The following is a 23,526-nucleotide window of genomic DNA, read 5'->3' on the forward strand; positions in this document are numbered from 1 at the left end:
TTTGAAACAAAATCTCTTTTCATTAAAGAAATATAAACTGCAATGGACTTACTGGCAATCTGCTTCCGTCCACACTGGCACTCACTAATATATACTGTATATATTCACATGTTTGGACATCAACTTGTGGACTTATTTGTAATGATAAGCATAAAGTATCAGATATCTCAATATAGCTTTTTTATATTCAAAACTTGATTCAGTATCCAGCAATAGTTAAAATATTTTAAATTTCTCTGGGAATAGGCAATATTGGATCATACAGTTCCTCTTTTACTTGGAAAAATCATTCAGTATTGGAGGATTGAGGCAAACAAAAATTAACAACAGGACTCTTTTCTAGTTAATCATGAAAATAGCTCCATCTGAATGAAAGCGATATTTTCCCCAATTTCAAAGAAAACATTGATTTTCTAGTCTAAAGAACAGATGCTTCATGTTCTTCAGGATATTAAGAACCAGCCACTAAACCATACCCTGAGCTATATCCACTGAGATTCAGAAATCGTTCTTAATAACATAATCTTGCTTTTCATCATTTACTTTTTCCCATTGCCTCTAATGCTAATGCATTTCCTCATTGTGTCTGTTATTTTTGTGTTTTATTGTTTTATGTTGATTAGGCCTTGAAGAACTTTTTCTATTCCTGTGCTGGCTGGTGTGTGGTAACATTCATCCTGGGAGTCTGTGATCGTCACAATGACAACATTATGCTGACAAAGTCAGGCCACATGTTTCATATTGACTTTGGAAAATTCTTGGGACACGCACAAACATTTGGAGGGATAAAAAGGTCAGCACACAAATAATGTTTATTACAGTAATTAACTAATGTCCTAGAGCAATATATGATATGCGATAGCATAAAAGAAGCCTTGTATATGACTTGTGTCCTCTCTCTTTAATCCCCCAAAGTAATATAAACATGATTGTGTATCTAATAAGATTGAAGGAATGGTTTTTTCCAATAGATGTTAATGGGACAAATGATCTTTCCTCAAATTATCAATGGGACAAATTGGCTTTCCCCCTATGGGATACTAACCTGTTCCAGTCTGAGTTGTCTAAAATAACACTTTTGCTTTCTTATAAACCTCAAATGGACTCTGAGACATGAGTTGGTGTTTTCAATACATGTGTTTTATTGACCATAACAAATTGCCCCCATTGATTTACATTTCATAACGCTAGTATATTTCCCAAACTGGATGAGCCTAGAATCTTTTCACAAATATTTAGTGAGCACCTGCCATTCAAGGCACTGGGAATTTAACAGGAAACAAGACAAATCTGAACCCTGATCTCTTTCTAGGGAAAACATTAAATGAGTTTACAAAGAAAGAAATATTATGAGGAAATGAAAGGTTCTATTAAGAAACTAAAGCTGAGAAATAGGCTAGGAAGTGACAGGGGTAGGGATGCTATTAGAAAGAGGCCTCTCTGACACCCTGAGTGAAAACTATAGGAAGACAATTCCAGGAAGAGAGAACAGCATGGGTCTTTCCAATGCCAAGAAAAAGGCCTGGGGATGGGGCTGGCAGTAGGAGGTAAGGGTGATGTTTGGTGGAGGCCAGACCAGGTGGTCACTGAGGACCTTGGTATGGAGTTCAGCTTTTATTTTAAGTTCAGGAGGAAACCACTGATGGAACTCAGTGAATTTCACAAGCTCTCTTCTGCTGACCTGTGAACGAAAGAGACTAGTTAGGAGGCTACTGCAAAGTTAAGGCCAGACCTTGATGGTAAAGGTGGAAGTGATGAAGCCTGACAGACTCAGAATATATGTTGGAAATAGAGCCACAGGACTTGTCGATTGATTGGATATTGGCAATGAGTAAGAGGCTAGGGGTGGAGATGAGAGGGCACGGGTAAGAGAAAAGGAGAAAAGATTCAAAAATGACTCCGAGATGTTTGATCTTCCCAACTGGGCAAATAGGTATACTGTTTACTGAAATGGGAAGGACTGGTGGATGAATAGGTTTTTGTTTTAGTTTGTTTCAGCTGGGAGCAAGGAAATCAGAAGTCAGAGACTAAAAGTCCCTTGCTTTAAAGATACTTCATATTAAAGTAGAAATGGGATCAGATCATTCCAAAGGCTAGTCAGTCACTTTTGGCTCAAAACAGTCCCTTAATAGAAAAAACACAGATGTCTTCTACAATATAATGTGATAAACTTTCACCAGATGGCCACAATCTGGTATTAAAATGCCAACATAAACTGGATTATGTGATTTAACTCTTACAAACTATCTTCTGTTTTGAAGCATAAAGGTTTTGTTTCACTTTCTACTATTTTCTTTATGTTGCTTCTTTAATGAGAACTCTTAGGAAAATTCACCACATATTCATCCACTCCATAGACATCCACTGAGGATGGTTTGTGTGCCAGGCACTGTATTAAACGTTAGGCATACAAAGATAAAGAACACATTTACCACTTCACTGGGGCTTATTCTTTGTTTGCAGTACTGGGGAGACAAGTACTTAAATAAATCATTATTAGAAAATATGATAAGGGCAGAGATAGAAGTACAGACCATTAGAGCATTGTAGAGAAGGAATACCTAGTTTACGTAAGGCAAAATGTTAATTACAAGGTTTGGATACAGAAATATTTTACTCCTTTAATATTTTCTCCCCTGGAACCAACTCTTTCCTATAAACTTGAAGATTAAGTTACTATTTTGAAGTACTTATTTTTGCTGAAATGTTCACAAGGAATTTGGAGTGACCCTTAATCATTCAATTGGCATCTGGGCTGAGAATGGGGATGGTTAAACAATGAATAACAACAACAACAACAAAAATCCTAATCCTAAAAAAAAAAGATCCAGTGTAGAAGACATAAAAGTAAAAAAGAATTTTACTAAACAATACAGTAAATGCTGTTGTGGCAGTTTGAGATTATTTATGGACCCCAAAATAGAGAAGGATTATATTTGTAAATTGATCTGTTCCTCTGAGTATGATACAGTTGATGGTATTAAATTCAAAGGTTTTAAGTTTACTTAATTAAATCAGTTTAGGGTCTTTGATTTGACCACTTCAGTAGGGCATGACTCAGGTTAAGTCCCCACCCCGTTGGTGGGCTGATATAAATGGGCACTCACTCAAGAAGCAAGCTCCATAGATAATAGAGGAGAGAACTCAGCTTTGATCCTGTGGCCCTAGGAAGAGAGATGAGCCATTTGCCAGATAGTTTACAGCTAACCTTGTGAAGGGACCACAGCAGCTAAAAAGGCCTGGAAAGAAACAAATCCTACGTAAACCTGTAGCTGAGAGGAATGCTGAACCCTCGCAAAGATATCCACCTTTTTGCTTTAATGTGTGACAACTGACTTCGGTAAGAAAACAACCTTGAGTTGGACTCTTCAGGGTCTTGTAACTGTAAGCTTTTATGCCACATAAATACCCCTTATAAAAGCCAAGAGATCTCTGGTCAGCTGGCTAATACAGCTATGATACAGATATGCACAAGGTTTAGAGAGAAGGTGGAGCCCCATTTTGTTTGTTGATGTTACAGCAGCAGCTGGTGCTTCTGCAGTTCAGCAATCTTGAATCTTTCTTATGCAACTTCAGAGGTAACTAAAAAGATTGCTCAATATAGAACTTCACTCAGAATAGGTTCTTAGTAATGTTTGCTGAATTACTCGGTCACTAAACCAGTCACAGTTAGGCCCTCAGTCATTCAATAATTACTTACTGGATGAGTGAAAATGAGTTCAGCAATGTTTTCCCCTGAGATTCCTGGTTATTTATCACCAGATATGGACACCAACTACAACTCAGTGTGATCCATCTGCAGGATGGTTTCCAGGACTTTGTCTCTACCATTGGCTCCTGTGAGGCACATTGGCAGTGCCTCCTTAGATCTTTTTCTTGACATTGATACTCCTAGTCCAGATTTGTTTAATGGTTAAACTGAATTATGGCTACTATCTTTTTAATTGTAGGCAGCATCTAATAGTTTTCCTCCAAAGTTCTTTTAGCTATTTCTGGAATTCACTGTTGTTTCATAGACAGCTGACTTCTTCCATCCTAGTTCCATTGGTTGTTCTTATTGTTGGCTTGTTTATACATGCCCTCTTACAAGTAGGCCTTTCTATCCCCTGGGTAAATGTCCATAATGTGATAATGTTCCTAAATGAACATTCTACGCAAATTATATTAAAGCCCTGGTTTTTAGAGAAAAGCCTAGCCCTGCCTTGCTTCCACACATACTCAGACACATTAATATAATAAAGTACCCATTATGTTCAAAGCCAGATATGCAAACCATGCCCTAGGACTATCCCTAATCTCCCATGGTCTAACAAAGCCATATAAGATTCCATTAACAACCCAGAGTTATACTCCTTAACATAAAACTGCTGAACTCTCTGGGAGTGCAGAGTATATATTTCCCTGATCTATATCAGGGAAATCCAAATCCTTAAAATATGGAGCAGGGGAGTACATGTATATCTTTATATGATTTACAAATTTATATATTTTACATAAATAATTTAAATTCATAGCACAATTTTCTAAATCTCTGCCCAACTTCACATAGAGAGTACAGTGTCTAGTTGGGGAAACTGGGTTGGCTGAAAGAAATCATAAACATAAAATCCCTTCTCTAAGTTTCACAAACATCCCATAACCAAGGATGCAGAACTTAATAGACATGAGCAGGCCTACACAGCAGAAGCAGATGAAGTGTGTGTTGGGGTAGATTTTCCTTTGACCCCTGGTTCCATGCGGGAAGCAGCAAAGGGTGGTATCCTCCTGAGTAGGCTCTTGTCATGACAGAGAAACTTCCTTCCTGGGTTGCTGTCCTTTTCTACTCATCACCACTCCAGCACAGCTCACACCATCTTGGTGATTCTGTTTAGGAAATGTTTACAAACTTCCAACTACTGATTTTTGAATTAAATTAAGAATCAGACTAGCCACATGCTCACTCAGTCCATGCCCAGGTGTCCCTGAAGAATTCTGAATTTAGCTTTCCAGAAATCTGGAAAGTCCATCTCCACGTCTAGAACAACTCTCAGTCTCCCTTAAATTTTCTAACTTTCAGGAGAGAAAAAACACACCTCAGGGCATGAATATGAAGAATTTCATACCCTCTGTATAAACAAACAATCCCTTGTTATTGGTGTTAATTGTGAGATTAGATAAAGAGGATTTACACTAGAAGATTAAATTAGGAAGAGTTCTGCACTAAGCATTACTTTATGATTCTGGTGAAAAATTGGCTAATCCCTGCAGTGAAAACAATGAGGAATTCTGTCAGCTTTCTGAAACCAATTGGTGTTTCTTTTGGAGCAATGCTTAGCTACATTCTTCATTTCTTTATTTTCTCTCACAAAGATACAAATTAAACTGGTTAAAGTACGCATCCACAGTGTTTCATGCAAAGTTCCACTGTAACAATGATTTCTATTTAGCAATTTATTCATTTCATAAAAGATATTTTAATAAACTCTAAATTCCAACTCAATAATTTCCTGATGGTGACTTTCAGTTAAAGAGCAGGAAAAATTAAGGAAGCATTTTTAGGGCTTTTTAAATGATGTTTATTGCTGTCTGTATTAGTCAGTCGAAGGCGTGCTGGTGCAAAGTATCAGAAATCTGTTGGCTTTTTTAAAGGATATTAATTTGGGGGTAAAAGCTTACAGTTATAAGCCCTAAAGAGTCCAACTCAAGGTACCATAAGAGACACTTTCGCACCCAAGTTAGTTGCCGCGTGTTGAAGCAAGATGGCGGGCGATCTGTGAGTGTTTTGCCATCCTCTCTCTCAGCTACAGGCTGGCATAGGGGTTGTTTCTTTCCAGGATCAGCTGCAAACTGTTAGGCAAATGGCGCATCTCTTTTCCCTGGGCCGCAGGATCAAAGTTCTCCTCTGCCATGTCTATGGAGTTCTCTCCATCTTCTTTTGTATCTTCTTCTGTCTTCCTGAGTGAGTGCCTATTTATAACAGCCCACCAAGGGGGTGGGGACTTAACTTGAGTTACACCCTACTGATGGGGTGGAATCAAGCCCTAATCTTAATATAATTTAATCAAAGACAGCTCAGCTGAATGTCATACAATATAAAATCCTTAACTCTTTGGGGGGTTCGTAAATAATCTCAAATTGCCACACTCTTTTAATTCATTGTTTCATACTTTTATTTTTTCAAACTACTTTTCCACGGGAAATTATGGACTTTCACTTTGGCAAAGTTCGCCTTGCCTGAAGCCCTTCTCATAGCCTTCTTTCTAGATAATTGTAGAGACCGTCCGAGCAGTGGTTAAGGTTAGGTACCCTAAAGACAGACTTGTGTGAGTGTGTGTGTGTGCACTTGTGTTTGTTTAATGCTGCACTACCATCTACTAATGGTGACCTTGAGCTTCTCTGTGCCATTTTGGTGCCTTTTCAAGTCTGTACATTGAAATTCATACATTGAACTTTTAGTACTTTACGTTCTCTGACTTTGAGGTTTATTGACTCTCAGAACTGGGTCATGCTATTTTCCAGGTTTACCTTGGGTTATAAGTTATTTCACCAAGTCCTTTTGGCCTCTGATACTGTTCCAGTCATAAGCAGAGGTGAGCTGGAGCTGGCTGACTGACCTCAAAGAGCTGACTGTGCATTCCTTCTCCACTCCACATTCAGTGACTTCCGGCTGGTAGCTTGAAATCAGCCATGGTGGAAGTGCTTACACTGCAGAAATTGGCAAATGCCACAAATTAGAGTTTTGTTCAGGAAGAGAGAGGGGGAAAGAGAGAGAGAGAGAGAGAGCAAGAAAGAGAGAGAGTACGCTGGTTGGTAGACATTTGTCTCCTCACCACAGGACATAAGTCCATTTAAAAGAGATGAAAAATCATTTTGGAGCTCAACAAAATGAAATTCAGCATCTGTTCTTTTCTGATTAAAATACTTAGGCCAGGATGATCAAAATATTGTATATCTGTTTTAATTACAAAACGCTTTTCATGTTTTATCCCAATAGATGACAAGTCATCTACTATCATTAATCTCAGCTTTTAAATTTCAATGTTATTAATAAAAATCCCCCACAACTATAATCATTTTGACATTATTTTCAGTAGTTAAGTACCACTGAAGCAAAATGTTTTTAAAGTTTAATTTTTTTATAATAATATTATATAGAAATATTATATTCTTCATTATAATATTATATTTATATTCTAAACCTCCTCAATATAAAACCATCTCTTTAAAAACTCCCTTATTAGATTAAAAGATTAATTGCTGTCTTCCTCCAATCATTGTGGTCCAGTCCAATAATTTCATCTTGAACCAAATGCTGTATAAATATTAATGGCCCTCATGTGCTTTAATTGCTATCTCAGAGTTCTTTGAAATTAGATGAGTCTTACTGGCCTGTTACTCGAGTGATTGTTTCTTAAGAAACTTTGTAGCTCCTTTTACTCAAAGCAGATCCCATTATCATCTAAGGGAAAACACTTTCCAGGATCTGCCTTAGGGCATCTTTGGATCTTGAGCACCTAACAGAGCACCTGACTCACAGCCAGGGCTCAATTTCAGTTGAATGAAAGGATCACATTACAAATGCCATCAAGTTTACCTCTCTTGACCTGAGAAAATGCAATTTTTTTTCTGAAGTTAAAATTATTAAGAATTTGCCATATTCTCACTGGAAGCTTACCAAGGGAAATTTACCTGATGGCTCTACATGAGACAGTCCAGTGATAAAACTCACAATTTGTACAATATAAGTTTCATAAAGGCTTTCACCAGTCACAAACTCAATTCTAGGCACACTGCACCTAATATTTGAATAGTGCTTTGGAACAGTCACACAGACTATTTCAAGAAAGCAGTTTGTTTTGTCATCCATTCTTCCACCAACATTTCTCCTTTTTCTACTTTACCTTGTCTTTACACTATGTTTTATCTGCTATGGATTTTTTTTTATGGGGGGTGGGGATGAGTAAACCGTTATATCTTGTGCCCAAAAGAAGAAGTACTCTACTCCAGTGTGTTAGGGGGGGAAATTCATGGCATTGAACTTAGTAAAAAGCAGTGTGACAATCTCAAGCCTGATACATAAGTTTTGATCATGTGTATTGCAACTTTATAGGCCATTTAAGTTTTTCAGAGGTAACTTAGACAGTTCTTCCTTGTCACCTCTACCTGATATTGGAATGTAACTTATTTAAAATGTCATAACACAAACCCAACTTTTACGCAAGCATTTGAGCATTGATCATCTTTCCTCATATAAGAAACTAACGTCTGTTTCAAGCACGCACTGGAAGTCCATGTTTGCATAACTGTGTGCTTTCCTCTAATATTCTAGATGCTCAAGGGGGAAAACATGGGGATTCAGAGAAGCCGATCATTCTCTTTTCCTGTCCTCATGAAATATCAATTTCCTATAAACTCAGACATACCATATCAGACTTAACAAACAAGGATTGATTGTTTTGAGGAGGTAGCTGTTTCTACCACCTTTTCACATAAGGAGTTGGCATGCCTGAGGCTAAGGGGAATTCTAGAGTCAGTCTCTAAAGCTATTAAATTGCTAAAGATCAGGGACCTTCAGTCTTAGAACACACAGTGCATTTACAAAAAGAAGCCGGACTGGGAAAAATAAAAACATGTTGTACACGTATTATTGGTGAGACTCTCCTCAGTTAATACTTAGCGAGAGCTTGGAGCGCTCTCAGGGTGTTAAATGTTCTCTTTGTAATAGCACATGTACTGTTATGTTCTCATTATATTGTGCATATGAGGTTTCCTGTGTCATCTAATTGGGCAAGGTTCCAGCCTATCCAATGGAGATTCCAAAGTTGTCTTCTCAATTAACTCATGGATATTAGATAAGAGACTTTTGTTCTTATTGTTGAACAGCAAATGTGCTCTTCTGAAATGTAGGTCATGTGTGCTATCAGGAAAAGTCTAAGCTTAAATGTTCCCCAGTGTACTCTGTAGTTATTTATTTGGCTGCTAATATCACTATCCACTATTCTGGGAGTCTGCAACATTTAGACATCTTTAAAATAATATATCCTTAATGCTATTTTCTGGAGACAAAAGCATTTGAAATTTGTGAAATATTAAAAAATCAAAATATGCCTTGTCACTGAGCCCTGCCTTTCAGTTCAGCATACAAATACATTATGCAAACCCTCAAGTCTTTCAAACCTGGGGCTAAAATTTGAATATATCCATTTACTGAGGTTACCACTGTTCAAGTAAAATATGAAATGAGCTACTCAGTAAAAGGAAGAAACATCTGGGTTTCCAGAGTCCAGCAGACAGATTCTACTGCCGTGAGTCTTTGAGAGTGTGCTGTCTTTCCAATTCGTTCTCCATATTCCCTGCCTCTGTTACCAAGATGAAAATGTGTGGCTCTTTCAAAGTGCTATGGATTTGATGCAGCTGATCACCGGAGTGGCAAGAAGCAAGTGCTCCTTACTGTGATCCTGCGTCATGTGGCACTGGGCGAGGAGGGGTGAGAGTCTAAAGGAAATAGTCAAATTACCCTCTAAAGCCTCCCAAACAACTGCGATGCATTTCTTAATTAATCCTCATAGGAGCTCTTTGAAGTAGGTACTGTTATTTTCTCTCTCATTTACAGCTGAAGAACTGAGACAAAGAGTTAAATAACTTGCCCAAGTTCACAGCTAATAGGTGATGGAGCCCTTGAGAAGATGCCATGTAGGGAACTGATATAACCATTTCTCAATAAGCCCAGCACAGTCTGTTTTCCATCCAGCACTGGGACAGGTGACTGTTTCTTTAGTTAGTACCAGATAACTTGAATCTATCACCATGATATATATTAAGTTCATCTTTAGAAACTAGCATCTAATTTCTTGCAGTATGATTGCATGTGAGAAGTATGTAATCACTAAGGCCAAATGTGAAAGCAGCAGAGTCCCTCTCCCATCTAGGGGCATATGCAGAATTGCTCCTTCTTTTTGAATTTTTAAATATGTCTTAAACATCTAACTGGTATAGTTACACTAATATAAGTTAAATGCTCATAGCAAATGACTCTCCTAGTTCTATAACCCACCAGGACTTAGTGTGCCAAGGACCACGTGGAACTGTTGAGATGAAGCCCAGTGGTATTATGGAGACTGCATAATTCACATTTGAGGAAACTGCTGCTATGAATTTCTGTGTCCTTAGCTTAGGTTCTCAGTTCTTTAAAATGGAATGTCAGTCATTATTTGATTATGTACCTATTTGTTTAAGGGACAATTGAATGCACGAAAGATTGTTCATTTTAAGTATACAGCAACTCAGCTATTTCAGAATTTATCCATCACAATTAACATGTTTTTACCATTCCCTTAATAGTACATTGTAGAATGGGGCAGTATCCACTGTGAGAACCAATAATATTGGGAAGATTTCACGAGCAAATGTAACATGAGCAGGACTTCGAAGAAAAGACTAGACTTTAATAGAGAGAAGAAGATAAGGCAGCCTATGGTAGAGAGTACTGTGAATAAAAGTGCGGAAGAAGATAAAACGTGCCCATATCCATCCTTCTGCTTCTTTTGTGCACAGCAAGAAAGCATCACATCACACTAAAGCGAACATATTGTCACCAGCATCCAGTGGGCCATTCTCATGGCCCAGCAATCCTATTACATTTTTGTGGTTCACTCACTGTTTCACTCTCCACAGCAGCTTTAACTTTATCCTTTCAGGATAAACCTCAGATCTCTCCTACTCATGGTTCCTCACTTCCTGCTCTACTCAGATGATCATACCTTCTACTTTACTAAGAAAATACGAACTATTAGAAAAGAACCTGCCTTTCTTCTCCATACCAAACTCATGAACTTACATTTGTACCTATCTTTCTTCTTATAATGCTTATAACAAAAGATCTGTTTCTCCTTTCTAAAGCCAATCCCACTATCTGTGCTTGAGAGCCATATCCCTCCCAATGTTTAAGCCACAAAATTCGCAGTCTCCAAACCATTTCACTCACCTTCACAAACTCCGTGAAGGAGTTGTCTAAACTCTCTTAGTCTTCATTTCCTTACTTCCCATTCAGTCCATAACCACTTCAAACTGGTTTCTTTCCTCAAGCTTGATAAGATCAGTAATGACATTCACAGGCAAACTCCAACTATGTAGCCACACCACTCCCTCCCACTTCCTGACTCTTCCATCTTTATCCCCTCACATACACTAATCTAGTCTCCATTTCGGTAAATTTGATATTTCAGAATGTTATATAATTGGAATCCTATAGTGTGTAAATGGTTTTTTTTCACTCAGAATAATTCTCTGGAGATTCATCCAAGCTGTTGTGTGTATCAATAGTTTGTTCCTTTTATTGCTGAAAAGCTTTCCATGGAATAACTATCAGAGTTTGCTTAACTACTCACCTTTGAAGGAAATGTGGGTTGTTTGCATTTTCTGGCTATGACAAATGAAGTTGCTATGACATTTCTGTATAGAATTCTATGTGAAAATATGTTTTCATTTCTCCTTTGCATTTCCCTAGTGGCTAGTGGTATGGGCTTAGATTTTTATTTAATACTTTTCCTGTTTTCTAATATAAATATTTTGTGCTATATATTTCCCTCTCAGCACTGCTTTTGCTCTGTGCCCACAAGTTTTGCTATATAATATTCTCATTTTCATTCAGTTCAATGTATTTTTGTTTTACTTTATACTTGTTTGCCTTTTTGTGGATTACTTGAACAATTTTAGAATTCCATTTTGATTTATCTAGAGAGTTTATGAGTGTATCTTTTGCATATCTTTTTAAATGATTGCTTTAAGTGTTACTCTATATATACATAACTAATTCCTCTACTGGTGCTGACATTTTACCTGTTCAAGTGAAGTTTAAAAACTTTACCTCCCTTTATGTCCTTTATCCTCCCTCCTCCCAATTATAATATAGTTGTCATAAATATTTCCTCCTATATGTTTAAAACCACATCATTCTCTTAATTTTTGCTTCAACCATCAAATGTAACTTAGAAATATCATGAGCAAGAAGGAAAATCTGTTGTATTTACTAATACATTTGCTCTTTCCACTGTTCTGTCCTCCTTCCCGATATTATAAGATCCCTTCTTCTATCATTTCCTTTCTGTTTAGAGAAGTACTTTTAGACATTCATTTAGGGTAGGTCTGCTGGCAACAAATTCTTCTCATTTTCATTCATCTGAAAATGTCTTGATTTCACCTTCATTCCTGAAGAATATTTTTGTTGAATATATAATTCCAAGTTGACAATTTTTTTCTTTCAGTACTAGAAAAAGGTTGGACTGAATCTATCTGGCCTCCCTGGTTTCTGGTGAGAAGTCTGCTTCTATATGTATTTTTTTCCCCTTTAGGTAGGGAATTGTTTCTCGCTTACTTCTTTCAAGATCTTTTCTTTTTCTTTAGTTTTCGGAAATCTGACTATGGTGTGTTTTGGTGTAGATATCCTTTAGTTTATCTGGATTGAGATTTTCTTAAATTCTTGAATCTGTAAGTTTATGGCTCTTGAAAAATGTGTTAAATTTTCAGGTATTATTTCTTCATTTCCTTCCCAGCCACACTGTCTTTATCCTCTCCTTCTGAGACTTCCTACGGTAGGAAAGGCTGAGTGAGGAAGCTAAACTTCCACTTTCACCAGTCTGTAACATTATTGTGCAATGGTGATGAAAGCCCCAGTTCCCAAATCAGCTGGCTCTAATACCTCTGCCTCCACTGTGGGATTGGGATGCCTCATTAAAGCTTGAAGAGAGTAGATGTCTAGGCTTCCCACCAGGCTTTTGCTGATAAAAGGGTGGGGGAGGGGCACAATTTTTTCTACCATGTTTGGCTGGAGTAGAGTCTTGCAAGGCTGACCCTTTACTAGTCCATTTAACAGAGAGAGCAGACTTCTATTGGGGCACTTTTTGACTGTACACACTGGCATTTCCAAGTTGCTGAATTTTTCAACTCCAGGTCTAGGTTACATGAGGCAAAAGGAAAACCCAGTGAACTTATCACTGACTTTTATTGAGTCCTGAGGTCACTAGCCAGTCTGTCTTCTTCTGTATGCCTTTCAGAGTCTTATTTTGTTTGTTTTATACAAAATTTTCAGGGTTTTCAGTTGTACTTAGTAGGAGGAATAAGGAAAAACATGCCAATTCCATCATCCCAGAAACAGAAGTCCAGTTCACAAAATGTTATCTTCAGCCTGGATATTTTCTCTATGCATTGGAAACAAGTTTCCTAATTCTTCATTGCTACTACTTTTGTATGTCTCAAATGAACTTAAAATATAACTTGTTCAAATCTGGGTACGCTTTGAATGTTTTTCTACCATCTCCCTATGACACCAACCTAAAGTTCTTCTTGGCACCTTCTTATCCCTGCTATTCTGAACCATCATGAAGTCCTCTTGACTTTTTTATTCTAAATATTTCTTAAATATCCCCACTTCTCTGTATCTTTATGCCACAGTCCTAATGTAAGGTACAATCATATCTAATCAAAATTTTCTGCAAAACTCTCTTGTCTTACGTACCTAGATAAACCATCCATCCTTTCTGTAATGCAGCTAGAGTGATCTTTTAAAAACACTATTGTGATTATTCAGTAAATTTCTATTGACTTTAGGATATTGAGTTAAAAAAACTTTATCCTGACCTACAAGCTCTGCACATACCTATATTGGTCTTCTTTTGTATCCCTAGTCCTTATTAGTATTTGTTCCTTATTATTATAGTCCCTACCTTGTTGTGTATGCTAATTAAATATTTGTTGATAACTAATTATAGTGATCTAAAAGTTTGGAATGGAGATCTTTGTAGGTAGATTCAAATCATATCTAAAACTCTATGCATCTTCAGTGCAGTGGGTGGCAATCAGCAAATGCTTTATAATGATGATCTTGGTAATCTAATGACTTTATACAAGGAGATCATAGTAAGGTTAAAAGGAATGCTATGTATAAAAATAACAAACACCAAATTATATAGTGTCCTGGAATAATTATTGACAATAATTTAGTGTTTCTATAATAATTATTGCTTGTTTGTAATAGAAATGTCCTTAACTTTCCCAAGTATGTATATATTTTGAAATCACCAACTCATTTCTCACCACTTTCAGAAATCTATAAAATAATTGTACTCAGCATTTTTGGAGAATAATAATTTCAGGGAAAGAATGGAGGTTATGTGGGTAATGAAAAATATATTTTGACAAGAGAATCACAAAACAAGTAAGTTTATTCTCATGGTCTTCCCACATAAATGTTAAATTACCACAAGCTACAAGCTTTTTACTGTGTGAGCTGTGTTTATTTACTGTTATTTATATATATATATAAAAAACAGATTTACGTCAAAATATTGTTCAAGGCATTAAGACTATAAAAATGGAGGATAAAATACTGCCTGTACCCTTGAAAGTCATATAGGCCATTTGGGAAAAATATCATAAGAAACTACACGAGACTATAAAGAATATAAGAGAAGAGATAAGGCACAGTCATACAGAAATCAGCAATGGATAAGTTAACCAAAGAAGACTTGTAAAAAAAAGTTCTTAATCCTGGTTTCTGAATCAGTATTTGAGCGTCAGATGAGAGAGTGAGAGCAAGAGTAAGAGAACGCAACATGGCCAGGTGTGGGCAGCAAAAGGCAAAAGGTACAGAAGCAAATACAGGTAGGACTTAAGGAATCTAATCTGGGAGTTGGGAAGGAGTAAACTAGTCATGATAAAAAGTTTCTGAAGTGTATTTGTAGAGACATAATTGAGAGATTTTCAGTATATGATTCAGAATGCAGTAACACTATAGATTCTGAAAGATTGAATAATTTCCAGTCTTCCCTCTTGCCACAACCAATTTATATCTCAGATTTATAAGTATTGCTTAAACTTCAATGAGAGACTGCAATACATTAATTCTGTGATCTAGAAGTAAGGTTGCATTTGAGTGGACAAATAAACCACAATACAGCTACGACTTCTACCACCTGTTGGCAAGGGGCTGGAGTTTTGCTTTGCACTTGAGGTGTCCTTCCAGTTTAGGAAAGTTTTAGTCTTATTCTGAGTTATCATAAAAATTGCTCAGAAGTAAGCCATGCAAATCATATAGAAAATATGAATAGATAAGAATTTAAGAAAAAAATCATCTTAGGCTTTTTTTTTTTTGCACAGCATTTTATTTTGTTTGACCTATTGAAAATTTAGATTGCGGCAATGTTCAAATGCACTTAAAATTTTTTCTTTAATGTTATCAGTTGATATTTTCTTTATTTGGATATGTTCCTTTTGTATATTTGACTTTCTGCTATGGAAATGTAATATCACGTAAACTTGCACATAACTAACTGTAGGCACTTCGAAGGAAAAAATCAGTTTGATCCATAGTATTTTTCTCTTTTGGAGAGAGAAAAGCACATCCTTCACAGTAGAAGAGAAATTTTCAGGAAGTTGTTAAATTTAAGACTCTTCTAAAGTTATTTCCTAACTTCCATTAAGTATAATAAATATAGATAATACGGGAAAACTTGGAAAACCAGCACTTATAAAATTAAGATGACTTTTTTTTCCCTGTTATTATGGAACTCTGGAATATTTCTAAAATGCTACTAAATTGTTAGCAATGGTATTGACTACCTGGATAACTTTTTTTAAAATGCTGCCCAATTCAAAGGTCCCCGTAAGGGTTTATGCCACAAGAAAGGTTATGTGGTGGAATTGGGGCTAAATCATGAAGGAAGAGAGGAATTTTACCGATAGCATTTCTGAAGAGAGGGTGAGCTTTAGCTGTGATGAAGTCAGCTCTGAGAAACAACACACGTATCTAACATTTGTTAAAGGCTCACTGTGTGCCTGGCACCATGTGTTCTAAGCACTTTTACACCCTCGCAGCGATGCCAGGAGTCATGTACTCTTATCCTCATTTTACAGAGTCAAGGATTGGGGCTAGAAATGGTAAGCAATTGCCCGGGTCACAGAACCAGTAAGGGGTAGGTCTGTGATTTGAACCCAGCCAACAAGCTGTCCCCGGGCCTGTCTGCGCCCTCCGCCTAGAGCCTCTAATCGTAGCAGCTCACAAGTGTGCAGTCCTCTCTGTGAGTCAGGCATGCGGGCTAAGAATTTGGTATTTTTTACCCATTTTAGAGATGAGGAAATTGAGACTAATTTGTTAAGTTTATACAACTTGCCAACAGCAAGACCAGGATTTGAGCCTATGCTGTGTCTCATGCTTTCAGCATCTCTTCTTCCCACTAGGCTGGAGTAAAGGCCATGTAAGGTAGATTCATAGAAGATAGGTGGGATAAGTCTACAGACATAAAAGGATTTCGAGCAAACATTTGAGAATTTGGACTTGATACTTGAGATACATTCCTCAAAAAATTTTATAAACTCAAAAAATTTATTGAATGAATGAATAGAAGGCTAGTGTGGTTATCTGGTAGACCAGCCTTTCCTCATGCTAGTCAATAAAAGCATGAATTATGAAACCAAACACACAGTCAAGCAGAAGCAAGGTTGTTTAATTTCTTTAAAAATACTTTGGAAATGTAGAGTTCCATGCCCTGGCTTGACCACAAATACTGGGGCTGTGGCTTTCTGATTTGAATATTCATACTTCCACAAGGTCTAGATAACTGAGTCAGATCAGTGTGATTTCCCATTGGATTTTAATTTTTATTAAAATAGCTAAGCTTGGCAACAATGAAGAGCACAGGTACAATTAAGAGGCCAACTTAATAGTCCATGAGTTATTTTCAGTTACTACTTAAGTTCACTTTAGCTTTATTTAGAAGGCTAGGTTCACATTCTAAAAAATATTTGGTTTCAATTGATTAAAAATCTTTATTTTTAAATATTTTTTTCTCCAAAACTGTATTCCCATCTCCTGTGCTTCTAGAGAATCTTAGACCAAATTGGTATCAGAACTCCTTTTCCTCATCCTTATTCAGTGAGTGAGACCTCCTGTAAAAGAAGAGTTTTCAGCTCTCCCTCTGCTCATAGAGTCTCTGTTACAAGAGCTATGGCTTCATCTCAGGTGCCTTCTTGTCTCAACTAACGTAAGAAAAACTGAAAAAGGTGGGGGACGTGGGACCAATTTCTTTCTGGTCCGGATGCTCTTGTTTGGACTACAGGGAGAGGTATTACTTACAGAGCAACGTAGTCACCTTGGTTTTACTCCTTACTTCTCAACAATATTTTTACTGGATCTCTTACAACATGAAATACAGATACCTGTTTCCCTTACAAAGCCTATGACAGTGAATTAATAATATCCATTTCAGTCATAGATTGTCTTCCAAAAGAACTTGTTATTGTAATATCTTAACTTTGACCAGAACTTTTATTCCCTGAAGAGTCAGCCTATCAAAGGGGGAAAAAAATACTATGAGGTCAAACACATGGTCTGTTTTATCATTTCAAAATATGTAGTATAGTATATTTGCTATAAAGACTTTGAATAAACATAATGCCCATTAATTGCTTTTATATTATTTTACATTAAACATTTGAGACAATATAAGTCGATATCATACAATAACTTGTCTTGCCCTCTGTGTTGCAGCCCATTTACAAAGCCTGTAATTAGCAAGTTTCTCCAGCTGTTCCACAATGAAGGTGGCTCATCCATAAGAGTAGAGAGAAAATAACAAGAAAATTCAAATGGAAATAAGTTGCTTCAACTGTTCAATTTAACCCTATAAACTATTCCTCCTTCTGTTTATGGTTGCTATTGTTTTTGGTTTATAGGGACCGAGCCCCTTTTATTTTTACTTCAGAGATGGAGTACTTCATTACAGAGGGTGGAAAAAACCCACATCATTTCCAAGATTTTGTGGAACTTTGCTGTCGAGCTTATAATATTGTCAGAAAACACAGCCGACTGCTCTTGAACCTGCTAGAAATGGTAAGTCCCTTGGGAAAATAACAAAAATAATAAGCTTCATTTATGTCTCTCTTTCAGTAGTCTATTTTTGCTAATGGCTTAGCGTTCCCCAAAGAGCTATTCAAAACAGAAAGGAATGGACAAACTAAGAGCACCTTTGTACAGCTTATAAACACATTTCTTATTAATTCAATGCATTAGTACAGAGTTATTATCTCAAACATTCCTGTCCTCAACAGCATTGCTGCATCTAGGAGTTACCCCAGTATTTTGTGACTAAGGACCAAGGACAGTATCTAGAAAATTTAGGAAATGATGTCTTTGGTTGTACTGCACTTTAGGATTTTTCAGACATGCTTTGAAAATACTGTCTCATTCACGTATCATAGCAACTGGTGATGTAGACCAGGCAAGGATTTTTGCTGGCTTGCGTCACAATCTTTGCTGACTGAAACTGAAGATCAAAATCTAAAGTGACTAACTAGTGATTCAACTTTAGAGAAATACATTTAGTAGTATACGTCAGGACTAATGAGTCATGGTCCTACACACTCTCTATTGATCCACTGTGGCAGAATTAATGTTTCATTCCACTGTTCACCCCAAAGAGATGGAGACCAGAGAGAAAGGATGAGGAGAGAGAGATTGGAAATCTGGTAACACTATCTTCTGGGACACGCATGTGGTGATTTTTTTGAGCATATACATACTCACTAGTATTTGCAACAAAACCGTGGAGAGGAGCATATCTGTGCTCAGCTGGCACGGGGTTTGAGGCAGTACTATCATTACAAATAACTGGTTTAGAGCCTTCAAATGATAGTAATTCTACTAGATGTGAAGGGCCCAGGCTTGGTGGTTGGGCCTTCCAGGGTTTGAATCCTATCTTGGCATTTTACTGGCCACATTCCCCCAGAGCATGTTATTTAAATTCCAGAGGACTCTGTTTTTTAATCTATTAAATGAAGATAATAGCATCTATCTTGTAGTATTGCTATAATGAATAAATGGCATAATAGTGAATGTTTTGTGTGGCCCAGGTACTGTGCTAAATGCTTTATGTGTATAAACTGATTTACGTTTTCATAATAACCCTATTAGGTAGTTAATATAAAGTATTTAGCACAGTACCTGCCATGTAGCAGGTTCAATGAATTTAAGTTTATTTTATTAGTCCTTGATAATCTATAAAAGTGTGGTCCAATACCACAGCTCCTAGTCATATGTGGTTATTTAATTTAAATTGATTAGGATGGAATTAGGCTAAAGACTAGTTCCTCACTAGCCACTTTTCAAGTACATAATAGCTTTTTGTGGCTAGTGGTACCAAATTGGAGAACACAGATATAAAATATTCTGATCATCACAGAAGACATCTGTTGGAAAAGTGTTAAATAAATGTTGACCTTGCTGTAATAAAGATTTGATTTGGATCTTTATTTTAATCTTCAAACATCATATCCACCTTATTCTCTCCTTTCTGCCTTGGAAAATATAGATTTATTTTAAAATGTACAAACTTGTAGTCCTTCACATACAAAGGTGCTTTGGTTTCTTCATGTGTAAACTGGATACATAAGGCTCTGCCCAACTCCAGAATCATCAAGTTTGCTTTCAAGTAAGAATCAAGGAATCATACTTGTAAAGATGCCTCCAGCTCTTAGTTCCGCTAGTCTATAGTGCAATTAGGAGATGGCTCGGGGATCATTATCTGTGTCCAGACCACAAAGGAACCTCTGTAGGGAATGAGTGCATGGCCTTGGCTTCATTTACATATTAAATATCTGGGCAGGATCAACAACAATGTCCCTTTGGGCTCTAGTGGACTCTAGTTCATGAACCCATGAGCTCTTGAGTGTTTTTTTATGCCAGAAACTGTGAAAGATACATTAACATATGAGATACAGGCAGTCATAAAATTTTCAATTTAATAAGCAAGATGAAATTCATGTACACAAGTAACTGAGATGTCCAGTATTTCTAAATGTCTATAATGCTATAAATAACTGCATACAAGAGAGTAGTACCATATTTTTAAAGCTGCCTTAACCAGCCACAGAAATTCAAAAATAAACCCAAAGCCAAAAATCATAAATTGGATTTATGCTCTTTCTCAGGTAACACTAAAACCATGCTGATTACAATCGAGCATGCTAACATAATGCAAAATGATAGCTTTAAAAAAAAAATAGATTCAGAAAGCTATCATGGGTGCTTTTTTTGGTCTTTTTTACCTACCTACAAAAAAAAACAAGTTTCCGCATATGTCACAATATATTAAACAATCTTTATAGTAAGGATTTTATATAATGCCATTTTATTTGAAAGAAGTAGATAAATGGCATTTTAATCAAAAGTATTGAAATAATTTCTCATAAATAATATTAAAATCTTAGGTGGTAAAGGATTCTGGTATATGGTATTTCCAAAATCTCCCTATGTTCTGATTATTCAAGCCTTGACTTTTAAGCTAAGGAGGAAAAGTTGGCAGGGAAAGACACTAAGGATATAATCATATATATAGACTTCAACAAAAATAAAAATAGAGATCAGACGCAAAGTGGATCAACAAAGCCAATAAGTAAATATAAGTAAAACAACGTGCATTAAGACCTCAGTTTCTGGCCATTTACTTCTCTATTCTCTTCTTTTCCTGTGTTTATCTTATGGGATTCTAAAATTATTCAAAACATCAGTAAAAGTTTCAGGACCACAGTTTCTCATAGCATCTCATAAAATTAAAACCAAGTTTAAATTTTTGAAAGATTATTTTCTACCTATGTGGGTCATCTGTAATTCCCTCAATTCTCTCTCAAAGGGACTCTTGTGTTAGGCTCTTTAAAAAGAATTCAGTCTACTCTGCCATGGCCCACTTTCAACTTAAGAAATGCTCGACACGGGACATAAATTTTCTCTGCCGTGAATGGTCAGTACCCGTGATTATGAGCCACCAGCACTTGGTGGGTCTACTCGGGAGTTAATGGCTCGTCCTTGCTACAGAGCGGCACACATCCCAATATCCACAGTGCTTTTTATTTGCTCCTGGGAAAAGCAGGAAAAAAATAATCCATGAAATTCCCATCTTGCTTCAAAGCAAAACATCTCTAGGAGGCCCAAGAGTGTTGCTGGCTGAGTTCACAAACATAAAAGCCTGTATTTCGTCAGCTTTTCTCTCATTAAAAAAATCAATATCAACTGTTATGGAAGCCTCCCAGAGAACATAGGGACCATTCACACAGTTTAAAATGTTTATCATGCCTATTATTACAGCAGCTATTTCCTGGCAGAAATCTTTCTAACTTCTCTACATGGCCAGGAAGAGTAGCTGCTTCCCTAAACATTACTATTAAAGTAGATTTGGGGGAGTGCTTGTCACTCAAGTGGTTGAGCTCCTGCTTTCCATGTATGAGGTCCTGGGTTCAATCCCCAAGACCACCTGAAAAAAAAAAAGGTTAAGAAAAAAGTAGATTTGGGCTTGGTAGAAGGAGAACAGAAGTAGAAAACTTTAAAAACATACATATCTTTTTAAAAGATGTCAGTTTATTAACTCTACTGCTATCCCAGCCACCCTCCACCCCTCCTTTTGCCCCAGTTAAAAGTATTACCCATGGAACCAAGGCTAGGAGGCAATCAAACCACTTTGCTGTAGTCAAAGGGGAAAAGACCCAGTGGACCCAGCTATGAGGCAGGCTCACACCAAGAGTTACAAGCTCCTCTCCAAGGAATGGAGTCTATCGTGAAGGACAAACCTAACACTGGTTACCTCTAGGCAGCCGTGTAATGGGGGAGGGGAGTAGGAGTCATCTGGTTTGAAGCCATCTGCGCTCAATAGCTGTTGCATAATGTGTGTGTGGTATATGTCCACGTGTTGGCAAAGAAAGGAGTCTGGGGTCTGGTTCCAAAGGCGATGTTTGACAGAGTCTTAACCAAGCAGGTGTGAATTCAGGGTATCCAGAGAAACTGGAATGTAATTCAGATCCTAGGGAAGAATCCTGTCCTTAGAGAATGGTGAATCATGGTGTGATAAAGGGAAAATCTTATCTCATAAGCACTAAAATGCCTCTAGAACTCTAAAGACTGATAGGATGAAAACTAATTGGACTCTAGTTGCTGTTGGAATTGTATCTCCCTAGCTATAGTTGATTTTGTTAAGTTTGGTAGTCAGGGTTGAATTTGCTACTTGTAGGTTTCCAGTGCCTAATAGGGTTAGATAGTTATTCATCCATCCATCCATCCATCCATCCATCCATCCATTCATTATTCCACATTCATTAAGCTCCAACTATTTAAAATATACCATCCTAGGTAATATAAACAATTCAAATTTTAATAAAAACCTAGTTCCTCTTCTCAAAGAACTTAAAAGCTCATGTGACAAGTGTATATATAAACAAGACAGTAAAGCTAAGTATTATAATAGAGATAGGGCAAGATATGATTACTGTTGAAAGAAAGCAGTGATTAAATCTTTTGGGAAGAGTGATGCTTTGAGGAAGAACTGTTTAAACAGAGCCTTTTAAAAGGATTTCAGTAGACAGGGAAGCAGAGGAGAGGCAATCCTGGCTGAGAGAAAAATTTAAGTCTGTGCAGAAGCTTAAAGAGCTTGGATGTGACATGTTTCAGAAATGAAGATAGTCAAGTGTATGCCATCTCTAGCACAGGTGGAGATCTAGATAGACAATAACTTTGAAATGATAGTTCACAAATTATGAAAAGCCTTTATGGACAGGATGAGGAATTTGGACTTAATACACAGACACTTAAGAAAAACTACAAGTTTATTTGTCTGTACTGAAGGAATTACCATTATCTATCTTTGATTTTTAGACAGATAACTCAGAGATTATGTAAATAGAGAAAAAATCTTTTCAAGAACTCTCGACAAGTGATGGTAAAGAGTTGAACTAGAAAAATAATCATTGTAACAGAAATAAGGCATGACTACAAGACATAGCTGAGGTATCATAGAAATAAGTGACTGACCAAGGGAATCAGGAAGAGGCACTCAGAGAAAATACGAATTGCTTGTTAATTGGATAACAGTGGCAGTGGGTATGGAGATATGAAACAGGAAAGGGAGAAGCCATTTTTGGGAAAAGATAATTTGCTCAAATTTCAACCTCATGGATCTGTTAAATGCCTACTGGGTCATCCATAAGGATAGGCAGTTGGCAACTCTCCAGGACCACCTGATCCCTTTCCATGGTTTCAACTATATGCTGACAGCTCTCAAATCTGAATCTACATCCATGAGCTTTAGTTCACTCCCACTGTATTCAGTCAATCACTGTTATTAGTTTCCTTGGGCTGCTATAACAAATCACCACAAATGGTGTGCCTTAAAACAACACAAATCTCTTCTCTCAAGGTTCTGGAGATTAGAGACCTGAAATCAAAGTATCAGCAGGGCCATGTTCTCTCTGATGGCTTTGGGCAAAGAGCTTTCTTTGCTTCCTAGCTTCTGGTGGTGGCTGGCAATCCTTGGCTCAATGTCTTGAAGCTGCATAACTTCAGGCTCTGTCTCTGTCTTCACATGGCCTTCTCCCTTGAGGGTCTCTGCCTCTGTGTCTCTTCTTCTCTTCTTTGAGGGACACCAGTCATATTGGATTAAAGGCCCACCCTACTCCAGTATTACTTCATCTTAACTAAGTACATCTGCCTAGACCCTCTTTCCAGATAAGGTG

At 37.1% G+C, this 23,526-nt stretch overlaps 1 protein-coding gene across 3 annotated transcripts in view; it reads left to right on the forward strand.

Moving 5' to 3' along the window:
- The window catches only part of PIK3C2G (phosphatidylinositol-4-phosphate 3-kinase catalytic subunit type 2 gamma), a 646,925-nt gene that overhangs the window by 500,477 nt on the left and 122,922 nt on the right, over positions 1–23,526 (forward strand). For all 3 annotated transcript variants that reach the window (XM_058282853.2, XM_071210197.1, XM_071210198.1), the window contains 2 exons: positions 624–793; positions 17,707–17,863. In XM_058282853.2, the coding sequence (XP_058138836.1) occupies positions 624–793; positions 17,707–17,863 (327 nt within the window). The remainder of the gene's footprint in view (positions 1–623; positions 794–17,706; positions 17,864–23,526) is intronic.

The sequence above is a fragment of the Dasypus novemcinctus genome, chromosome 20, assembly GCF_030445035.2.
Source record: "Dasypus novemcinctus isolate mDasNov1 chromosome 20, mDasNov1.1.hap2, whole genome shotgun sequence".
NCBI lineage: Eukaryota > Metazoa > Chordata > Mammalia > Cingulata > Dasypodidae > Dasypus > Dasypus novemcinctus.